At 39.5% G+C, this 19624-nt stretch overlaps 1 protein-coding gene, 1 long non-coding RNA gene and 1 pseudogene across 6 annotated transcripts in view; 2 read left to right on the top strand and 1 right to left on the bottom strand.

Annotated features, from left to right (window-relative positions):
* Positions 1 to 1726: 1726 nt before the first annotated feature.
* Positions 1727 to 17115, bottom strand: LOC118605292. The gene is made up of 2 exons (XR_004952043.1): positions 16797 to 17115; positions 1727 to 5164 (listed from the first exon to the last, which is right to left on the bottom strand). It is a non-coding gene; the product is annotated as an uncharacterized LOC118605292 (long non-coding RNA).
* Positions 15576 to 15694, top strand: LOC118606123 (annotated as a pseudogene).
* Positions 17116 to 17512: 397 nt separating the features above from the next.
* ANKHD1 (ankyrin repeat and KH domain containing 1) overlaps positions 17513 to 19624 on the top strand; it is a 90292-nt gene continuing 88180 nt past the window's right edge. For 3 of the 5 annotated variants that reach the window (XM_016166321.2, XM_036224673.1, XM_036224672.1), the window contains exon 1: positions 17513 to 17941. In XM_016166321.2, coding sequence (XP_016021807.2) covers positions 17651 to 17941 — 291 coding nt within the window. In that variant the 5' untranslated portion in view covers positions 17513 to 17650. The remainder of the gene's footprint in view (positions 17942 to 19624) is intronic. The other 2 variants (XM_036224675.1, XM_036224674.1) reach the window with 2 other exon arrangements.

The raw sequence follows: 19624 nt of genomic DNA, 5'->3' as shown, positions 1-19624 counted from the left end.
CTTTTTAGAGGTGATGAAAATATTCTAAGATAGATATAAGAGTTGTAAAATTCTGTGAATATAAGTACATTAAATTGGACACTTTGGGTGAACTGTGCAGTATGTGAATTATATTCCATTAAAGCTGTTAAAAAAAAATAGAAAGGTAGGGGTCAGCACCTGGTATCTAATTAGCAGGGTCATGACAGGGAGGCTAAAAATCTTGAGGGCCTCCACGACCAAAGGAATTACCACTGCTGAGCAAGAACTGGGGAATTCTCCAATACCAACTCCAGGAACCTACTAGCTAACTGAACCCAAGGGAAGACTTATAGCCTTAGGAGGCTTCTCCGGGTTGTTTTCAGAAACCTGTCTTTGTTCATTTCCCATGAATATATCCATGTCCAAAGGGGATAATGTGTAATGATGCAAACTAGAGTTGTTCCCTCTCTTGATTCTCTGCTCTTTTCAATGACAATATGTTCATTTCAGAGTTCATAGCTCCAATATGGACATATCTCCTGTTTATTAATAACCATAGCCTCACAGACCTGGAAGATCATTTCATCTGAATGATGCAGAAACTGAGGGTTCAGAGAAGGAGAGTTATGTGCTCAATCACATAGCCAGCGAATGGCATAGAGGGGACTCAAATCATTCCCCTAAATTCCCCATGCTAGTGACTATAGCCCTAATGAATCAGTAATATAGCCTAAAGAAGAACAGGGCTCAGGCCAGGGGTAGAAAATGGACAGTAGGAAGGGGAAGTGGGAGGTAAAGTAGTAGTTGTTACTATTCTGGTTTACATTTTTTTCTCTTTAAGCCTGATTTCTTTCCATACTGACCTTTTCTAATTACCTATGTGGTATTGTGGGCTAGAACAATTGTTGGTCCTTAAAGGTCATTGAAGGGTTTAGTACATTTTAAGAAATGGGCCAGAGCAGGAGGAAGGGAATAAGAGCTTTGCTGCTTTAGGGGACGTCCCTTGCTCCTCTACCCGAATGGACCTGCTGTGATACCTGACAGCTTGTCCTTACCATCTAACTTCAGAGCTTCTAAATGAGCACCTTAATGGCTGGTTCCCTCACCCTCATCTGCCCTTTTCTAGTCTCTCTCTCCAACCTGCATCCCTTACCCTCAAGTTTTGTCTGGAGACTTAGAGAAGGAGAAAGAGGGAAAGGAGTACGTTTTCCTTTTTATAGATTCACCAGAGACACTCAGAACACACTTCAGAGCTCTTGTTCCCAAACTCTGGCTGTGACAGTAAAGAAGAGAGTTAGCTGAGTGGGAAAAAACACACAAAACCAAGCAGCTTCCATGGGTCATCTCTACCATTCTTCTGCCTCTCTTGGAACTGCTACATAGTACTGCAACAATTATGAAACTTTGTGGTGTCAGAACCCCTTTATACTCTTAAAAATTATTAAACACTCTAAGAGCTTTTATTTATTATTAAGACCCAACAAGCTGTTTATATATGTGGGCTTTATCTATTGATATTTACTATATCAGAAATTAAAACAGGAATTTTTAAAAATCTGTAAGTTCATTTCATAAATGAGAACATAAGTAACATATTTTTATGAAAAATATATTTTGTAAAACAAAACCTTAATAAGAGTAAAAATTTTAGTGCTTGGCTTAATAAAAGACAGATGGATTCTCATATCTGCTTCAGTATCCAGTCAAATGCAATATAGTGCTTTGATTGAGAAATATGAAGAAAATCTGGACTAATACAGATATGTGATTGGAAAAGAGAAGAATTTTTAATGGCTTTCTCAGATAATTGTGATTATTCCCTTTAATACCACACCAAAATTAAACAACTATTAGTTTTATAAAGGTTGAAACCATACTATAAACTTTTCATACTGTTACATTAAAATACATTTGTCTATTTTTGGATGGTCCTCTTACTCATGCATGGTTTTGTAAAATCGTACATTGATCATTTAAGAAATATTGTTCACTGAGTTATGCAGATCTTGCAAATATTGACACATTTTATTATATAAAAACACATTTGTTAATAACATTTATCTCATCGGAAAAGTCTTTATATTTGGGAAACTGTCAATCAATTTTCCAAAATCCTATTTTTTCCCCCAAAGCTTGAATTTTATAATTGGAAACAAATACTGTCAGTTATTTTCCTTCAAGTGGCAGGCTCCAGAAAATGTCTGCAAATACACAAGTCTGAATTACCAAAATTCATCTGTTAGTCATACTTTCAAGTAAAAATGGTATTCCATGAAAAAGTGGTTAGTTGTGCGTGCAACTGGAATAGTTGCACATTGTTTTTTCTTGAAACAATCAATGTACTTGAGACAACCAATGTATAGCAGAAGTGTTCTATGTATACTTTTCATTTTCTCATACTGAATATTTAAAATACATATGCTCAGGGATTGAGTTTTAATAAAATTAATTTTTACAGCATCATTAAGGACATTCTCATAAAACTGGCTTCCCCTCCACTTTGAGTGTTCAGTGGGAAAGACTACATTAAACTCTATACAGTTTGATCACTACCTTGAATTGTGCTAAGGCAATAGCAATTTTTACCCACCATTGCTTTTGTACTCTCGGTATAAAAGTCGACAGTGAAAAGTAATACCTTAGAATTATAATGAAAACAGTTTTGATTTCATGGACTTCCTGAAAAAGCCTTGGAGCCTCCAGGAGTCTCTAGACCATGTTATGAGAATTCTGATAACATACGTGTGCATGTGTGTGTTATGTTGAAATATAAGTAAAATATTTCTTCTCTAAGTTTACATTTCTCTGAGTTAAATGTAATTACCTATATTTGACTTGGAAAAGTGCATTGTAAATTTTAATTTGCTTTTTCCTACCAATTTTAATTTATTGGCTAAACATCATTAAACACATACGAAAAAAGATTTTTAAAAAATAAAATAATCTACCAACTCTCTAGAGTTTAGTTTTAAGGTAATAACTAGGGTGCTTTTAGAAATAGTTCTTTCATTATAAAAGTGTCATATGCATGATGTGAACAAATTAAAATATGTGTACAAATAAGATATTTTTACTCAAAACCAGCTCAGCAGTTTCCATGAACATTTGACTTAAGATTTCATTCATTCTTTTTAAGAATTGTATACTGGGTCATTTTATAGCTGTACCACAACTTATTCAACCACTTCTTTACTGATGAGCAAGCATAGTTTCAATGAATATCCTTGAACACGTATTTTTGAGCTCATGTGTAAGTGCCCCTGTGCCACTATCCCCCCAGATTTGCTAAGTCAAAGGGTATGTGCATTTAAAAATTTGAAGGTACAGAGATTTCATCGATTTACACTCCTGCTAATAGTGTATGAGAGGGCAACGGGGAACTTGTGAGAGCAATTGTTGGGAATGAGATGATCAGGCTCTCGTCTCACCAGTGCTCCTGAGATTTTTAAATATCTCTGAGTCCTTCAGTCGTTCTCCAGGAATCTTAATATTCATCTGAAACCTCTGGAACACAGAACAGTATTGCTGTTTTCTCTGGACTCTTTCTTATGTCTCAGTCTCAGTTAATACCTTGCTAGCTTATGGGCAGAGGCACTGGGACAGTCTAGAGCTTTAACAAAATCTCAGAAGCTACCGACAGGCTTGCCCACTTCTAAGATGTCTGTCCTCCATAACCCTTGTAATGGTTAAGCAATCCTCTTTAACTGACAAACCTTTTGCATCTGCTAGATGGAGAAGTCCACCCCTTGTTGTGTTTTATTTCCTTGTCACCAAAGGTGCCAAAATTGCTAGGGTTTAGAAGGCCTTTTAGGTGAAAAATTTCAGGGTAGAATCCTGACCACAATTTTTCTTATAGTTCCTGTGATCTTGTATCAGAGTCATATCTCAACTAGACTATCTATAGGTATCTTTTTGGGGCCATAGCAGACACCATGCTACTTCCTTGGGGAAGAATATCTGGGAGGTGGCACTGTTACCTGCCCTGCAGGTGAATGCCATGCTGCGTCTCCTGATTTATGGGTCTGCCTTGATGAGCAAGGGGTGTGGTAAACTAAGTTGAGTTCAAACACTCAAGAGTCTTCAAGGTCAGCCTTCAGAGTGACTCAGTTCTCACTTAAAAGCCAAAATTGCTCCCCAGGTTGGAATCCTGGGCTTGCTTGCTCCTCACACTGGTAAGCAATGATGTATTTCTGATGGAAACATCACAGGGCAATGGATGGGGGTCATGTAGGTCACCTAAGAGATTTTCCTGGGAGATAGTGACCCTAATGCCCAGTCTCTGGTTCCTCCTTCATTAAAAAGGACAGTGTGAAGACTAAAGGCCTCCTCAAAGGTCCTTCTGATTCAAGAGTACTGATTTACTACATGTCAGACCACCAGGATCTGGAAAATAAGCTGATTCTTGCTGTGGGGGTTACTATCTAACTGTTCTCTCATCAGGAAAGTGCTCAGATTATGAGATTCCAAACTTTTGCCAGCCCTGGGACCTTCTAAAATCTGTGGCAGAGTGCCACAGTACAGCCAAAGAGAGCTTTTAGAGGTGGGTATGGCTGCCCATGTTGTAGGGTTCAAGTGGATATATGAAACAGTACTTTTGGAGTGGTTAGCTTCAGGTTTCCTAAATGTGAGAGAGGAGAGATGGGGATTTCATTGTGATGCATATGGTAAGCTTCTAGGTTTTTCCAAAGCATCTATTGATTGCAAGTACTTAGAACCCTATTTTTATCAAAGAGCTTGTACAACTATGGACCAAGTCATCTGGGCTGAACCCCTATATACTTGCTGTTATTTATTCCTCACTGTGATTCTTGGCCTTCCCTTTTAATTAGTACTGAGGGGTGGAGGGAAGCTCACAGAATTGTTGCTAGTACTCATGTTTTCAGTATGCGTCTTTCAGTAGAGGTAATAGCCAAAATATATTTACCAAGGATTCACCACAGGAAAAAGTGCCTTAATTTTCATTATTAACCACATGACCTTTCTCAGAGACATGCTTCCTTCTGCAAAAAGCAAAGCTACAATTTGACATCTTTAAAAAAGTTGTTTCCAATCACAGTGAAGATATTTATCTGTGTTCCTGTTCTGTATGTTTCTCATAAGGGTTTCTGGATGACTTACCATGTAATGTTCTATGTTGGCTAAGTTCTTCTCATTGCTGCCTGAAATCAAACACATAGATTAGACCCAACATCATCTTGTGTACCTGAAAAAGAATTATTCCTGCTTATTTTTCTAACATTTCCATAAATATCCCATTTGATCAATCCCTATTTTACACAAGTAGTGATTCTTTTTTTCCTATAAACTTTAATTAAAATTTTCTTCTGATTACCAGAGTAATATTTATATTACTTATTGAAAAACTGAAACCACAAATACATAAAATAAATAAAAATCACCCATTATCCTACCATCCATTGATAATCTATCTGGTATATGTCATTTTGATGTATGTGACTATTCTATTCATTTAGTGTATATTAGGAATATTATATACCTTCTGTTTTATAATTTTATTTTTTCTTTAATATAATGTGAACTTCATTTTTAGTGACTATGACTCAAAATTGAGTTAACTATTTTCCTGTTAAGACATTCAGGTTGTATTAATTTTTATATATATAGTATTTTATTGCCAGGTCTGATTAACTCTTAAAAATAGATCTCTAGAAATCCAAAGGAATAGACATCAAAAAACAAACTTTCATAAGAAAGTAGATCTTAAGAGTTCTCGTCACAAGAAAAAAAATTGTAATTATGTTAGGTAATGTATGTTAATTAAACTTATTGCAGTAATCATTTTGCAATATATACATATATCAAATCATTGAGTTGTACACCTTAAACTAATATGATGGTTGGTATATGTCAATTATATCTCAATAAAACTGGAAAACTTTAAATTTTTAATAAAAATAAAATAAAAATTTTGAATTAAAAATAAAAAATTTAAGTTTAAGAATAATTTTAGATTTAAACAAAAGTTGCAAAGATAGTAGAGTTCCCACATAGCCCATATCCGGTTTCCTCTAGTACCAACATCTTACATTAAAATAGTATATTTGTCCTAATTAATGAACCAACATTGATACATGTTATTATTAAGATCCACGCTTTATTTAAATTTCTATTCAGAGTTCCTTCATGTTTACCTCATGTCCTTCTGTTCCAGGATCCCATCCAGGATACCAGGATAATAGGTGGGAGGCCTACTGAACCAACCTGAAAGCCTTCAGTCCAGTATTCAGCCATTCATTATGTCTCCTTAGGCTACGCTTGACAATGACAGTTTCTCAGACTTTTCTTGTACGTAATATCAAGATATCAAGGTGACATAATATCAGCATGACCTATCACCTGGCTGAGGTAGTGTTTGTCAGGTTTCTTTAATATAAAATTATCCCTCCTCAACTTTCATACTGTGCTCTTTGGAAGAATGTCACTGTGCACAGCCTGCACTTAGGAGAGGGGTGTTAATGCTTCACTTCCTTGAGAGCAGAGTATTACATAAATTTGGAATTCTTCTGCACGGAAGATTTATCTATTCTCCCCATTTACTTATTCGTGCAATCATTTATTTATATCCGTATGGACTCATGAATATTTATGTTATGTTTTGGATTATAATCCAATACTACTTATTTCTTTGCTCAAAATGTTTCAGCTTTGGCCACTGGGGACTCTTTCAGTTGGTCTTGTATCTCTTTGATACACCCTCATTATTGTGTGTGTGTGCGTGTGCGCGCTGTGTGTGTGTGTGTGTTTAGTATCTTCTTACTTTCTGGCATTATAAGATGCTCCAGGCTTATCTTGTATATTTCTTGCCCCAGTCCTAGAATTAGCCACTTCTCCAGGAGTCGAATATTGAAAACCAAGATCTGCGTGCAAAGTATGCGTGTTGTTACTGGAATGTCATTGTTTCTAGGTCCCCTTCACTGACAGAGCGAGGAAAAATATGTGTATAAACTATCTTGGGCATATACACATATCTATACATGTTTCTACATGTATCCACTTGTAACTATATTAAAGGAAAAGAGTTCATACTGATGTCTCCAGCTCTAATCTACTACCACCTAAATCATTCTAGTTTCCTCCCGCGCTTATCTGCAATCTCCTACTTCCAACGGTGAAAAACTAAGGCCCCATCATCTGCCATCCATTTAAAAAATTCCAGTACATGTCTATAGTGGTTTCAGAACTGTTAATGCATATCATATCCCCATGGGAAACAATTTTATTAACTACAGTATAGTTCTTATGTGCTGCTCATTTGGACTTTAGTCTTAGAGCCACCACTCATTTCTAGAGTTACATAGGTCAGCATCTTCTTCCTCCACTCCCTTCAGTGAGGCTGTATCACATTTGTGATACAATTAGATTCTACTGTCATAGTCAGGATTCCATTCTGGAAGTCCCTGACCTACTATATGATTAAAAAATTTTTTTCATACATTAAAGTTCACTCTGTACAGTAAAGTTCTATGGGTTTTGACAGATAGTACCATGTATCCACCATTGTAGCATCATACAAAATACAATATCATAGAGAATTTTACTACCCTAAAAAATCCCATGTTTCTACAGCAAAGGAAACCATCAACAAAACAAAAAGACAACCGACCGTTTGGAAGAAGATATTCGCTAATGATACATCTGATAAGGGGTTAATATCCAAATATATAAAGAACTCATACAAGTCAACAACAAAAAAACAAACAATCCAATTAAAAAATGGGCAGAAGACTTGAACAGATACTTCTCCAAAGAAGAAATACAGATAGCTCAGAAACAAATGAAAAGGTGCTCAAGGTCACTAATCATCAGAGAAATGCAAATTAAAACCACAGTGAGATATCATCTCAAACCTGTCAGAATGGCTATCATCAATAAATCAAAAAACAGCAAGCGTTGGCGAGGATGTGGAGAAAAGGGAACCCTCATACATGGTTGGGGGGATTGAAAATTGGTCCAGCCTTTATGGAAAAACAGTATAGAGGTTCCTAAAAAAATTAAAAATGGATATACCTTTTGATCCAGCAATTGCACTTCTGGGTATTTATCTAAAGAAAACCAAAACAATAATTCATAAAGATCTATGCACCCCAATATTCATGCCAACACATTTACATTAGCCAAGATATGGAAGCAATCTAAATGCCCATCAACCGATGATTGGATAAAGAAGTTATGGTTTATATATACAATGGAATATTACTCAGCCATTAAAAAAATGAAATTCTACAATTTGCAACGACATAGATGGATCTAGAGGTTATTATGTTGAATGAAATAAGTCAGACAGAGAAAGATAAATACCATATAATTTCACTTATAGGCGGTATCTAAGTAGCAAAAAGAATTAACCAAAAACAGACTCACAAATATAGTGGATAATTTGGTGACGGACAGAGGGAAGGGGGGTTGGGAGGCTGGGAGGCTGGGAGAAAGGGGTGAAGGGTTAAAGAAGTACAAATTAGTGGTTGATAGTTGGGCATGGGGAGCATGGCAGTGGGAATGCAGTTAGCATTAATGTGATGGTTAAGTGGAGGGCCAGAAGAGGAAGGGAGCAATTGGGGGGATCATTTTATGAACATTACAGATGTCTAACCAATGTACTGTATACGTGAAACTAATTTAAATAAATAAATTTATTTAAAAAATCAAGATTAAAAAAAAGCCCATGCTTCACCTATTCAACCCTTCCCCCACCCCAACTCTTGGCAGTCAATGGTTTTTCAGCTACGTGGTTTTGCCTTTTCCAGAACGTCATATAATAGAACCATTCATATGTAGCCTTTTCAGACTGGCTTCTTCCACTTAGCAATATGCATTTAAAATTCATCTATGTCACAACTGTATGGTGGTTACCTGAAGCGAAGGGGAGTAGGGGGAGAATAAAGAGGGTAAAGGGGGTCAAATCTATGGTGACAGAGGGAGACTATGCAATGATGGAGCACACAATGCAATAAAACAGATGATGTACCATAGAACTGTACACTCAAAACTTACATCATGTTACTGACAAATGTCACCCCAATAGATTTAATCAAAAAAAATAAATAAAATTCATCTATGTCTTTGCATGGTTTGATAGCTCGTTTTTTTTTTTTTATTACCTAATAATATTCCATTATATGGCTGTAACACAGTTCGTGTATCCATTCACTTATTGACTAACATCTTGGTTGCTTCCAGGTTTTGGTGGTTAAGAATAGAACTGCTATAAACATTCGATTTTATGTAGATAAAAGTTTTCAAATCGGTGGGTAAATACCTAGGAATGCAACTGTGGATTGTATGGGAAGACTATGTTTAGCTTTATAAGAAATTTCCAAACTCTTTTCCAGAGTGGCTACACCATTTTGCATTCTCACTAGCAGTGAGAGTTCCTGTTGCTTTGCATCCTTGCAAGCAATTGGTACTGTTATTCATTTGGATTTTTGCCATTCTAATAGATGGAAATAAAAATTTAAAGAAAAGATCCTGATATACAGTGCCACATTTCTCTTCAGAAAGTTTGTATTGATTTCTCTGGAGTAACATTTGTTCTTATACTCCTTTGTTCCCCAAGTCATGTGGGTTCTTTATGATTGCTGACAGTTCCTTTTTTTGCATTTTGATAGCCACTCTTCTAATCTAGGCCTTCATTACCTCACACCTGGACTAAGCACAACAGCAAGACTGCTTGTTTAGGAGACTACAGTATCTCCTTCTTCCAACCCAACTCATACAATGCAGCCAAAACAACAAAAATTGCAATCGTCCTTCAGCAATTTTTATCTTGGTAACTTTGCTTTAAGTCCAGTATTCAACATTTAACCAAATTTCTCTTCAATTCCTTTTCTGATTTCTCTACATAGACCAAGATATTCTCCTTACCATCCTGACACACAATTTGAAGACTTTCAATTCTTCATTGTCATTCCTACCATTCCTTTCCATTTGAAATGCCTAATCTCTTCTGTTTCCCTCCGTGTCCTAGCTCAAAATGATCATAAAGCTTTTTCCTAAACAAACTCACTCCATTTTGATTTCTCTTTTACTTCCTGTCTACTCAATTCTGTAAAAGGTTGTTACACTATTGTGAATTTGATTTTTTGTTGTTTAAGACTGTTCTCTATTATTCTAAGTGCATTTTATCTATCTAATTATCAGTTAGTATATGCATCAGTGTAATTGAAAGGAAATACATTAAATCTTCTGCTTTTATGTTTTCTCTAAAGCTCTTGGCACAGTACATGCACATAGCAGAAATTAAATAAATGTTGGTTGAACAGATGAAGAACCTGCAAGATTTGAAATATTTTAATTTTTTATGACATAAAAAGTATATGCTCACTTTAGGGAAACTAAAAAATCTCAGAAAATATAAATATTCTAAAAAAATAATTTTCTAAATCTCTCTATATTCCACTAATCAAAGATAATTACTATTAACCTTGAAAATCTTGATTTCATGCATAATCTACTATGCTTTTTTTATGCACATGTGGTATTTGATTTGAAGTACTGACTATATTTTGTGATATGAAATGCCCTCTGAAATTATGTACCTTTAAAGTATACCTCTAAAGGTCAAATAGACAAACAAACTTCTTAGGTCTAAGAGCATCACGCACAGAAGTATACTTGAAGGGGACTTGGTATTTCTGACACCCAGCTTGAAGAACCTGCCACCAAATCCTACTTCCTCTCAAGAACCCAGTGCATATTCTCTTTGACATGCAGTCCTTCATCCAACAATTCAAGGATTAAGGAATCCTGGCAGAACCCCATGGATATTAATTGCTCCTTCCTGTCTCCTTTGTTGAGAACCTGTGTGACTGCCACCATGAGAGGTATTTATCATTCATTCATTATATATTCATTACATATTCATTTACAAGTTTTTTTTGGGAAAAAACTATTCCTGGCACTAAAAATGTACAATCAAAAGGGGTATCATCATTTACTCGCCTCATTCTTGTTGGGCAGGCAGCAAGGATGAAACGTCTAGTGGTCAAATCTGTATGTGTGTGTGTGTGTGTGCATATTTTTGTCCCTTTTTAGGAAGGGTAGACTCAGTAACAGAATACATGAATAAACTTCTGAATAATTAGCTATAATTTTCTTGGGCTTCATGGTGGTCCAGTAGCAGGCATAGCTCCTTATTTTTTTAAAATATGCCCATATCCTAGATATTGCTAGACATCTTGCAGGTATATTCAACTATAGCTCAAATTAGTGGTAGCTTTCAGTCTAGTTGCACTTCTACAACTTTCAGTTAAACTAATTGTTCGATTGCTCATGGGCATCGTTACGCCAGCGGGAAGGTGGCTCAATATCTAAGGTGGCCCACGGCTCACGACTAAAGTTACAGTGGAGGCTTCCCGGGGGGCGAAATCAGCCAAACGGAAAAGTCCCTGCCCTGTAACCCCACCGACATCTTGGGTCAAAACCTTTAAAAACCGCGCCTATACCCCAGACACGTGCGACTTCTGTGGCCCCCTTTCCCCGGGACCAGAGAACCTCACCCGCAGACCCTAAGAAAGCCTGTTTTATACTTCGCTTTGGCTCAATCTCATCCTCATTTTCGTCTCCTCTGACCGATCACTAATGTGTCCAGTATTTCCTAGAGCATAGAGAGTAGGTTAGAAAGTAGACATCTACAGCACCGTTTGTTAACCATTCCCCCAAAGGGAAATGATCTGAATGTCCATCATTGCAGAACTGGACAAATAAATGGTATACTCAGTCAACAGAATACTGTGAAGTAGCAAACAAGAATGACAGAGTGCTTTATATACAGACATGGAATATCTCTAGAATAAATTAGGTGACAAAAGTAAGATACAGAAGTATGTATAGTACGCCGCGGTTTGTGTTACAAAAAAAAAGACATGCATTCTGTTCTCTTATTTCTCCATGAGTTTGTTTCCATTTTTGTTGTTGTTTATTTTGTTCTTTAGATTCCACATATATGTGAAATCATGTGGTATTTGTCTTTGATTTATTTCATTCAGCACAATACCCTCTAGGTCCATCAAGGCAATGTCTTTTCCCACCCCTTTCCTTTTATTCTGTGTGTCTTAATCTGAAGTGAGTATCTTGTAGGCAGCATATGTAGGGGGCTTGTTTTCTTATCCATTCAGCTTCCCTATTTTTTGGTTGAAGCACTTAACTCTTTTCTACTTGAGGTACTTGTTGATAAATAGGTAGTTATTACCATTCTTATTTATGATTGTGATACATTTTTTTTTTCTTCTTAAAGAAGTCTCTCCAACAATTCCTGTAATACTGGCTTGGTGTTGATTTATTCCTTTAGTTTATTTGTGTCTGGGAAGCTTTTTACCTATCCTTCAACTTGAAATGATAGCTTTACTGAATAAAGTATTCTTGGTGTGGGCCTCTTTGGGTTCATTTTTTTTGGGAATTCTCTGAGCTTCCTGGGGTTGTATGTCTATTTCCTTCACCAGGTTACGGAAGTTTACCATCATTATTTCTTCAAATATATATTCAACTTCTTGTGCTCCCTCTTCAGGTACCCCTATGACATGGATCTTGTTGCCCTTAATTTTGTCCCATAGTCTCCTTAAATTATTATTATATTCTTGGTTACTTATTTCTTGCCAATCTCATTGGGTATCCTTGGCTTCCCCATCCTCTATATTGGTGTTTGGATCTTCTTCTTCCTCCACTCTGTTTATTTCCTCTAATATACTCTTCATCTCAGATAATGTATTCTTCATTTCTGATTGGTTCTCTTTTATAATTTCCACTTTTGTGCTTTTTATCTCTTTGTTAAAGTTCTCACTGAATTCATCTAACTTTCTCTTAATTTCATTGAGCATCCTTATAACCAGTGAACTCTGCATCTGTGAAATTGCTTGATTCCATTTTTCCTTGATCTACATTCTGTTCTTTCATATGGTTTCTGCTTTTTTGTCTTCCCATTTTGACTGCCTTTCTGTGTTTCTATGTACTAATCAAAGCTCCTAAGTCTCCAGTCTTATTAGCGTGGCTTTGTGTAGTAGGTGTGCAACAGCAGTCCTGAGAGGGGTTCAGCTGCAGGCCAAGGTTAGCTCCAGCCTGTGCCCCTCCCAGGGCCACCTGTGAAGATTCAGCAAGCAACCCATAGACGCTGTGCTCATAGCTGCCTCAAGAAGCCACACCAGAAACCAAGGTCAGCTGCCACCAGTGTGAATCTTGACACAGATTCACACTGCTCAGCAAGTGGCACAGAACTCGTGGAGGACACAGCTGAATGTAACTTGGGTGGGGCCGTGAGTTGGGGGAAGCAGAGTTTCAAGGAATCCTCTGGGCAGAGCAACTTCTGTTATCCAGTTTGATGACATCTCAGCAATGGTGGTGCTGTGTCCACACACTGGAAGCGGGGAGGGCTCAACAGAGTAACAATGGATACTGCCAGCACTTCTGCTTGGTAGAAAGCCTTGCCTCCGGCCTTCGCTTTGACAACTCAGTTTCCCCCTCTAAGTCCCTGGTGACCCCCAAGCAACTGACACAGCACTGGTGCTCAGAGCACTGTGAAAATCTGCTGGCAGACACAGCCCCTTTAAGAGGGATCTACAGCTGCCGGCTGGCTGCCGTAGCCTCTGTCTCACTCAGCCACTAGTGACCTAGCAGCCTTGTGTCTTCGCCCCCTCCGACCTCCAACCTTTGCAGGGCAATTTCTTATTTCTCTCTTTAGCTGTAGTGCTTCTCTTCATCTAGACCCCCAGGTGACTCTGATTGCCGTTTACTCTGTATTTCCATCTCAACTTTGAAGTGGTAGCAAGAGGGGATGAGCGAAGCTTCTATCATCTACGTCATCTTGCCTGGTTCTCTGACTATTCAGATTTTTAAACATGAAATTATATGATCTATGAAACTAATAATATAGTTGCAGAAACCAGGATATGTCTTAAATGTTTAATTTACAAAGGAGGAAGGTGGCATATTTGGTGGTAGTTACGGATAACTTCACCTACAAGGTTAATTAGCAGGTTTATAAGAATGATATAATGTTGGAGTATTATATCAGATTACCTGATTGACGAAGTTCCTTTGCCATAAAGGATACCATGGAATCAATGTGATATAGTGGGAAGAGCATGGGTTTTGTGATGAGACAGAGACAAATTCAAATCATAGCCATTTCATATAATGGCCTTATAAGCTTGGGTAAGTTACTTAACCTTTTTGGAGTTTCAATTTCTTCATCTGTAAAATGGGTAAAATCTTGATAGGGTTATTACAAAGGTTGTAACATCCAAATATACCAAATTTGGTTTACTTAACCTTCTTTCCTTATATAAATGGACTGAACTGAGATGGACTGACATGCAGAAATTAAATGTCTTGAGGAAACACAGGTTATAGAGAAAGATCTATCTATAGTTAAATTCCCTGTATCTACAACTTTTGTGGAATGAATAAGTTTTAAAAATCCTTGGAGTATACAGTGTGCCCTTTTCCCCTTTACTTCCCTATCTGAAAGACTAATGCACATTTCTAACAAATATACTTTTAAGAGGGATTTTGCTATGATTTATTCAGCATTTGAAAAACCAATGTATTACTTTTCTTTCAGTAGTAAATATCATCTTAAGATACAACATATCAAAACTAAGGTTACCCACTAAATCACGTATTTGTTGATATTTTATATTGAACTCATTGTGATTTTATATATTAACCAATTAGTTTTCTCATTTATAAAACCACATGAATGTGGTATATATGCAAATATTCAATCTTTTTTTTAATACAGATCCTATATAGCAGTCACCAAAATCTAGGAGATTTGGAATTCCTAACTTCCACACCGACCGTCAAACTAAGGCAATAAATGTCTTAGGTAAAGGTTCAGGAGAAACAAAGATTACTGCTCATGTTTTCCTGGTCATACTCAGGGTTGGTTGCTAAGCACTGAGTACAGTATTTTTTATATACTGAGAGAGTATTTTTCTCTCTCAAATATACTGGGGAAAATGTATATCCTCATATTTCCTTTCTCTCTGTCCTTGAGATTCATTACATTTGTTTAAAGAATTTAATGAGTTTGTTCAAGGAGTTGCATCAGAAATTATTTTGTATTAGTGGTAGGAATGACAAGTAGTTCTTTTGTAATGCTGCACCAGTCAATACCTGTTTTTGCCTAAGGATGTATCCATACCAATTCTGGATAATCCAGCTTTGAAGTGGGTTGGGCAGTGCTGGGTTTCTTTTGTTGGAGCTATTAGTTAGGTTGTGACCTAGTCATACATGCCTTAGACAACACTGAGGATAAGGCTAATTAAGTTCAACAAATTCTAACTAAAGCCTACATTAAAATAGCTTTCTAGAAAGATACAAAACTTTTTTGCCCTTTGAACAACTTACTATCTGAAAATATTCTTTCTGCTAACATGTCATAGAAAACGGTCTTTTTTTTTGCATGTGAAATGCCAAATGAACAATTATCAAGCCAAAGAAATGTTCATAATCTTCAAAATGTTCTCTAAATGTCTAGCAGAATCCATTTTAAAAGTATTTTTTTTAAATCATTATATTCTTTATAAAATTTTCAGATTCCAGTTCAAGGAGGTAAAATATTAAATACTGCACTATCAAGATATACAAAGTCCTTTGTAGTCTACAGCCATGCCACCCTGAACAAGCCCAATCCCCTCTGATCTCGGGAGCTAAGCAGGGTTGGGCCTGGTTAGTACTTGGATGGGAGACCACCTAGTAAGACCAAGTGCTGTATGCGTAAAAAAATAAAAATAAAAATTAAGGGATTGTAAACTGACAAGGTCCTTGCAATCTGTGAGGTCAACCAAGGGTTGCCTCGCCTAAATATATATAGATAGACAGGTAGATAGATAGATAGATAGATAGATAGATAGATAGATAACTTGTGAAAGTTCCAAGAGAGGAGACAATGCCAAATCGTTTGCTTTTACCCAACCTGTTGGCTAAAAATTCTACAGACATTCTCCGGGTCAAAGGACATTTGCCATACAAACGTCACAAAACACCTTTCTTGTGTGTGATCTTTGATCACAGGATTTAGTTGGAGCATGAGCATTTTTAAACCACTCTTTATTGACAAAGGAAACAGAGAGATAACAAACAGAAGTAGAGATCCTTAGAGGAGGAAAGATTCCCCTTAGCTAGCTTTGTTTTGCATCACAGAGATCTAACAAGAATTGGTTTGGATGGCTGGACCCAGGGGCAGGTGAGGGCTCCTGAAGGAAGAGTAGCTAACAAAACGAGTCTTTACTGTAAGTATGAAATTTTACTAAGCGCCTGAAGTTATTATCTAATTTATTCATACCAGCGACCCAATGAGGGAGGTACTGTAACCCGCCTTAGACAGATAAACCAACTGAAAGTCACAGAAATTAAACAACAAACGCCCTCAGGTCACACAGCAAATAAGTGGCGGTACCAGAACTCGAAACTGCTCCAGAACACGCACTCTTAAGTACTGCGTTCGACCCCGCGGTCTGACTCCGCGCGCTCTTCGCGGCCTTCCCACCTTCCTTAGTGGGACAGTTCCCAGTACTGAGGCATGGCGCTGTCCAGCCCTCAGGCCCGCCGCCTTCTACAAGCAAGAGAACGCGGCCCCGCGGGGCGATCCCGCCCGCAGGTTGTAGAACTGCCGCGCCCAGCCACGTCCTGGTACGCGGGCGGGCAGAATCGCCTCCGGGCCGCCATCCCAAGCAGCCCTTATGGTTCCCTCAGCTCCGTACGCAGCGATCCGCTCGGAAAGGCGGGAGGCGTGCAGCAGGGCTGGCCCTGTGCTTCGCCTCTCGCAACCCCCTCCTCCGGCCCAAAGAGCCTGAGGCTGATAACTTAGGCAGCCTCACCTGTCCCAAAGGGGCGACTGTTCTAGTGACTGACGCTCTGCTCCTCCAACCAGGGCCCTGCAGGAAGGTGGAGCCTAGCTGGGACTGATGGCTTCTTCCTCCAATCCTCGTGCAGCAAACCTCCGGCCGCAGTCTCCGCGCTCCTCCGAGAGCGACAGGTGGGAACTGCGATGCCTCTGTGCCTCTTACATACTTGACGTAGACGCCTCCCTGAACGCACGGTGAATTCTACTCCAAATCCCACTAATTCTTACGGGTCGTCACCTCAGCCGTCATTTTTATCAGAAGTGGAAATTCCCCAACCTTTTCCCGTCACCTCAGATGGAGGCGGGATGAATGGTACTCTTACCGGCCAATTATACCACGCGACGTCCTGTGACAAAGTGACCGACATTTTATGGCGCCAATGAAGTCTTCCATTGTCAGGGGTCACTATGACTGACCATAAGGCCAACTAATCCACTTTAAGGTCGTGATGCGATAGTCAGAGAGTTTGACCAATAGACATAGAAAAAGACCGGAAGTCGGCGCGCGGGGTGTAGGAGGCGGGTGTTCGCAACCGCCTAGGCCTGTGCAGGTCAACGCAGCTTGGGGGCCCGGAGCCAGCGAGCAGCGCGTGACGAAGAGTCTGAGCGACGCGTCACCTTGGCCAATGATCTGCAGCCGCTTTGGAGCTGTAGCCAGTGGCGAGTGTAGGGGGCGGGAGGCAGCAGGTTAGGCAGTGAGAAGTTAGTGGCGCTGCTGGGACGGGGGGAAGGAGACGCTTCTTCCTCCTGCTGCTCCTCTCGTTCCCGGGATCGGCGGCGGCGGTGGCCGCGAGTGACTCGGCAGTGTCTCCGGCTCCGCGTGCGACCATGCTGACCGACGGCGGAGGCGGCGGCACCTCCTTTGAGGAGGACCTGGACTCGGTGGCTCCGCGATCCGCCCCAGCCGGGGCCTCGGAGCCGCCTCCGCCGGGAGGGGTCGGGCTGGGGATCCGCACCGTGAGACTCTTTGGGGAGGCCGGGCCCGCGCCGGGAGTCGGTGGCGGAGGCAGCGGTGCGGGCGGAGGGGACGCGGCGCTGGATTTCAAGTTGGCGGCTGCTGTGTTGAGGACCGGGGGTGGAGGTGGTGCCTCTGGCAGCGACGAAGACGAAGTGTCCGAGGTACGGCTACAGGACCCCCACCTCCCACACAGCGTGGGGCATGAATGCTCTCTGGTCCTGCACAGGGCAGGGGCCACCCTCCCGCTGCGCGGGCGGAGTCGTTCACTGACAGCGATCGGCTCCAAGTCGGCAGTGGCATTGGTGCGGGCCTAGTGCGCCCTCAGCTTACTCTTCAGCCTGCGGCTCGAGCCGGACCGGTTCCCGTCACCGTCTGTAGACCCACAATGGGGAGTCCTTTGGTCTCTGAGCTTCGCGCGGGAAGAAGGACTCGCTAGGCTACCTCCCGCCCACCCCGCTTTGCAGTTGGGGGGGCGGGGTCTTGCCAGAGTCCCTGCCCTTGGTACTGAGAGAACGAGACAGAGGGAGAGGGGAGAGATTGAGACAGAGGAGGGAGGCAGAGCTTGCTAGCTCAAAGAGCATTTCCACATTATGCCTCTCCCTAAAGTTGAGGGGCTGGACATTTATTTGTTTTATGCCTTACCTGTGTATTTAAGTCGAGTTCTTAATTCCTTTCTTTAGTTCGAAACAGGTGAGTGTTACGGAGCTCGCTGCTTTTACACTGAAAAATCACGTGAGTCTTGCACCTGGGACCTTTTGTGAAGTTAGACAGGAAAAGGAAGTTCCCTTGCATTTTTGGACTTCAGAGTAGCAGGATAGATGAAGTCAAGATATTTTGACTTGGAGAAGGTGAGGCACCCTATGAACACCTTCTGCAGTGAAATTAGTTATAAAGTCCTTCATTTCTTTTAACTCTTATGTATATCTTGGGTCTTTTTAGATCTGAGCAATCTAGAATGGTAGACGTCATCTTTTGGGCTCTAGGGAAAGAGATAATTTATATGTGTACTTTTTTCCTCTTCTCTATGGCTTGTATATAGTCCTTTACTGTGATGACTATTGTTCTGAGTGCTGAGTATTCTATTTTGGTTCTAAGGTGTTTGGTTCATTCCCCATGACCAATTATTGTAACCTCTGATCTTGGTGTTAAAGCACAGGGATTTCTCTTTGTGTACAACTGTCCTGGCTGTTGTATTTGAGAGGAATAGGAGAAACTGTATTTGTGGGTTGCAGAATACAGTTAGTGCACGGTTTTACATTCTAGGTCTGAACAGGGGTTCCTTTAGATTGAAAACCTTCGTACATTCTGACCCCAATGTTTTGTTTTGGAAAAAAACAGTGTATAGGTTGTAAGAGAGCTAGTCCCTTGAATTCTGTATCTTTGAATTTCACCTCCACTCTTGGGCTTGTGGGAGGCTTTCCTTTATCCTTTCAATGAAAACTGATGAGAGATGAACCTAGAACACATGTACTTTTTACCTAGGAAACAAAGTGGGAATATATTTAGAGTCTATTTTTCTTTGAAATTTGTAAGACTGAAAAGGTCTAAGTCCTTGATTTTCTGGATTATTTTAACAATTAACATAGGTGAAATTTTTTTAAAAAATCACTATTTGGTTTTACATAAGTAGTAGTCTTAAATTTCTTCAGAGGTGGAATGCTTATGGAGCCTCCAAAGTCACAAATCTTTAACTCTTTGGGCTCATGTGTTAGATCTTGGAAATGAGCTTTTGAAGTAACCATTTCTGTGAGGCTTACACACAAACACACACACACACACACACACACAGAGCATTTCTTTTGAAATTGACCATGTGGTTAAAGCTGTGACCAGAATCTAGACCT

The sequence above is a fragment of the Rousettus aegyptiacus genome, unplaced genomic scaffold, assembly GCF_014176215.1.
Source record: "Rousettus aegyptiacus isolate mRouAeg1 unplaced genomic scaffold, mRouAeg1.p scaffold_m13_p_7, whole genome shotgun sequence".
Lineage (NCBI taxonomy): Eukaryota > Metazoa > Chordata > Mammalia > Chiroptera > Pteropodidae > Rousettus > Rousettus aegyptiacus.
This window is presented reverse-complemented; position numbering and strand designations above follow the sequence as displayed.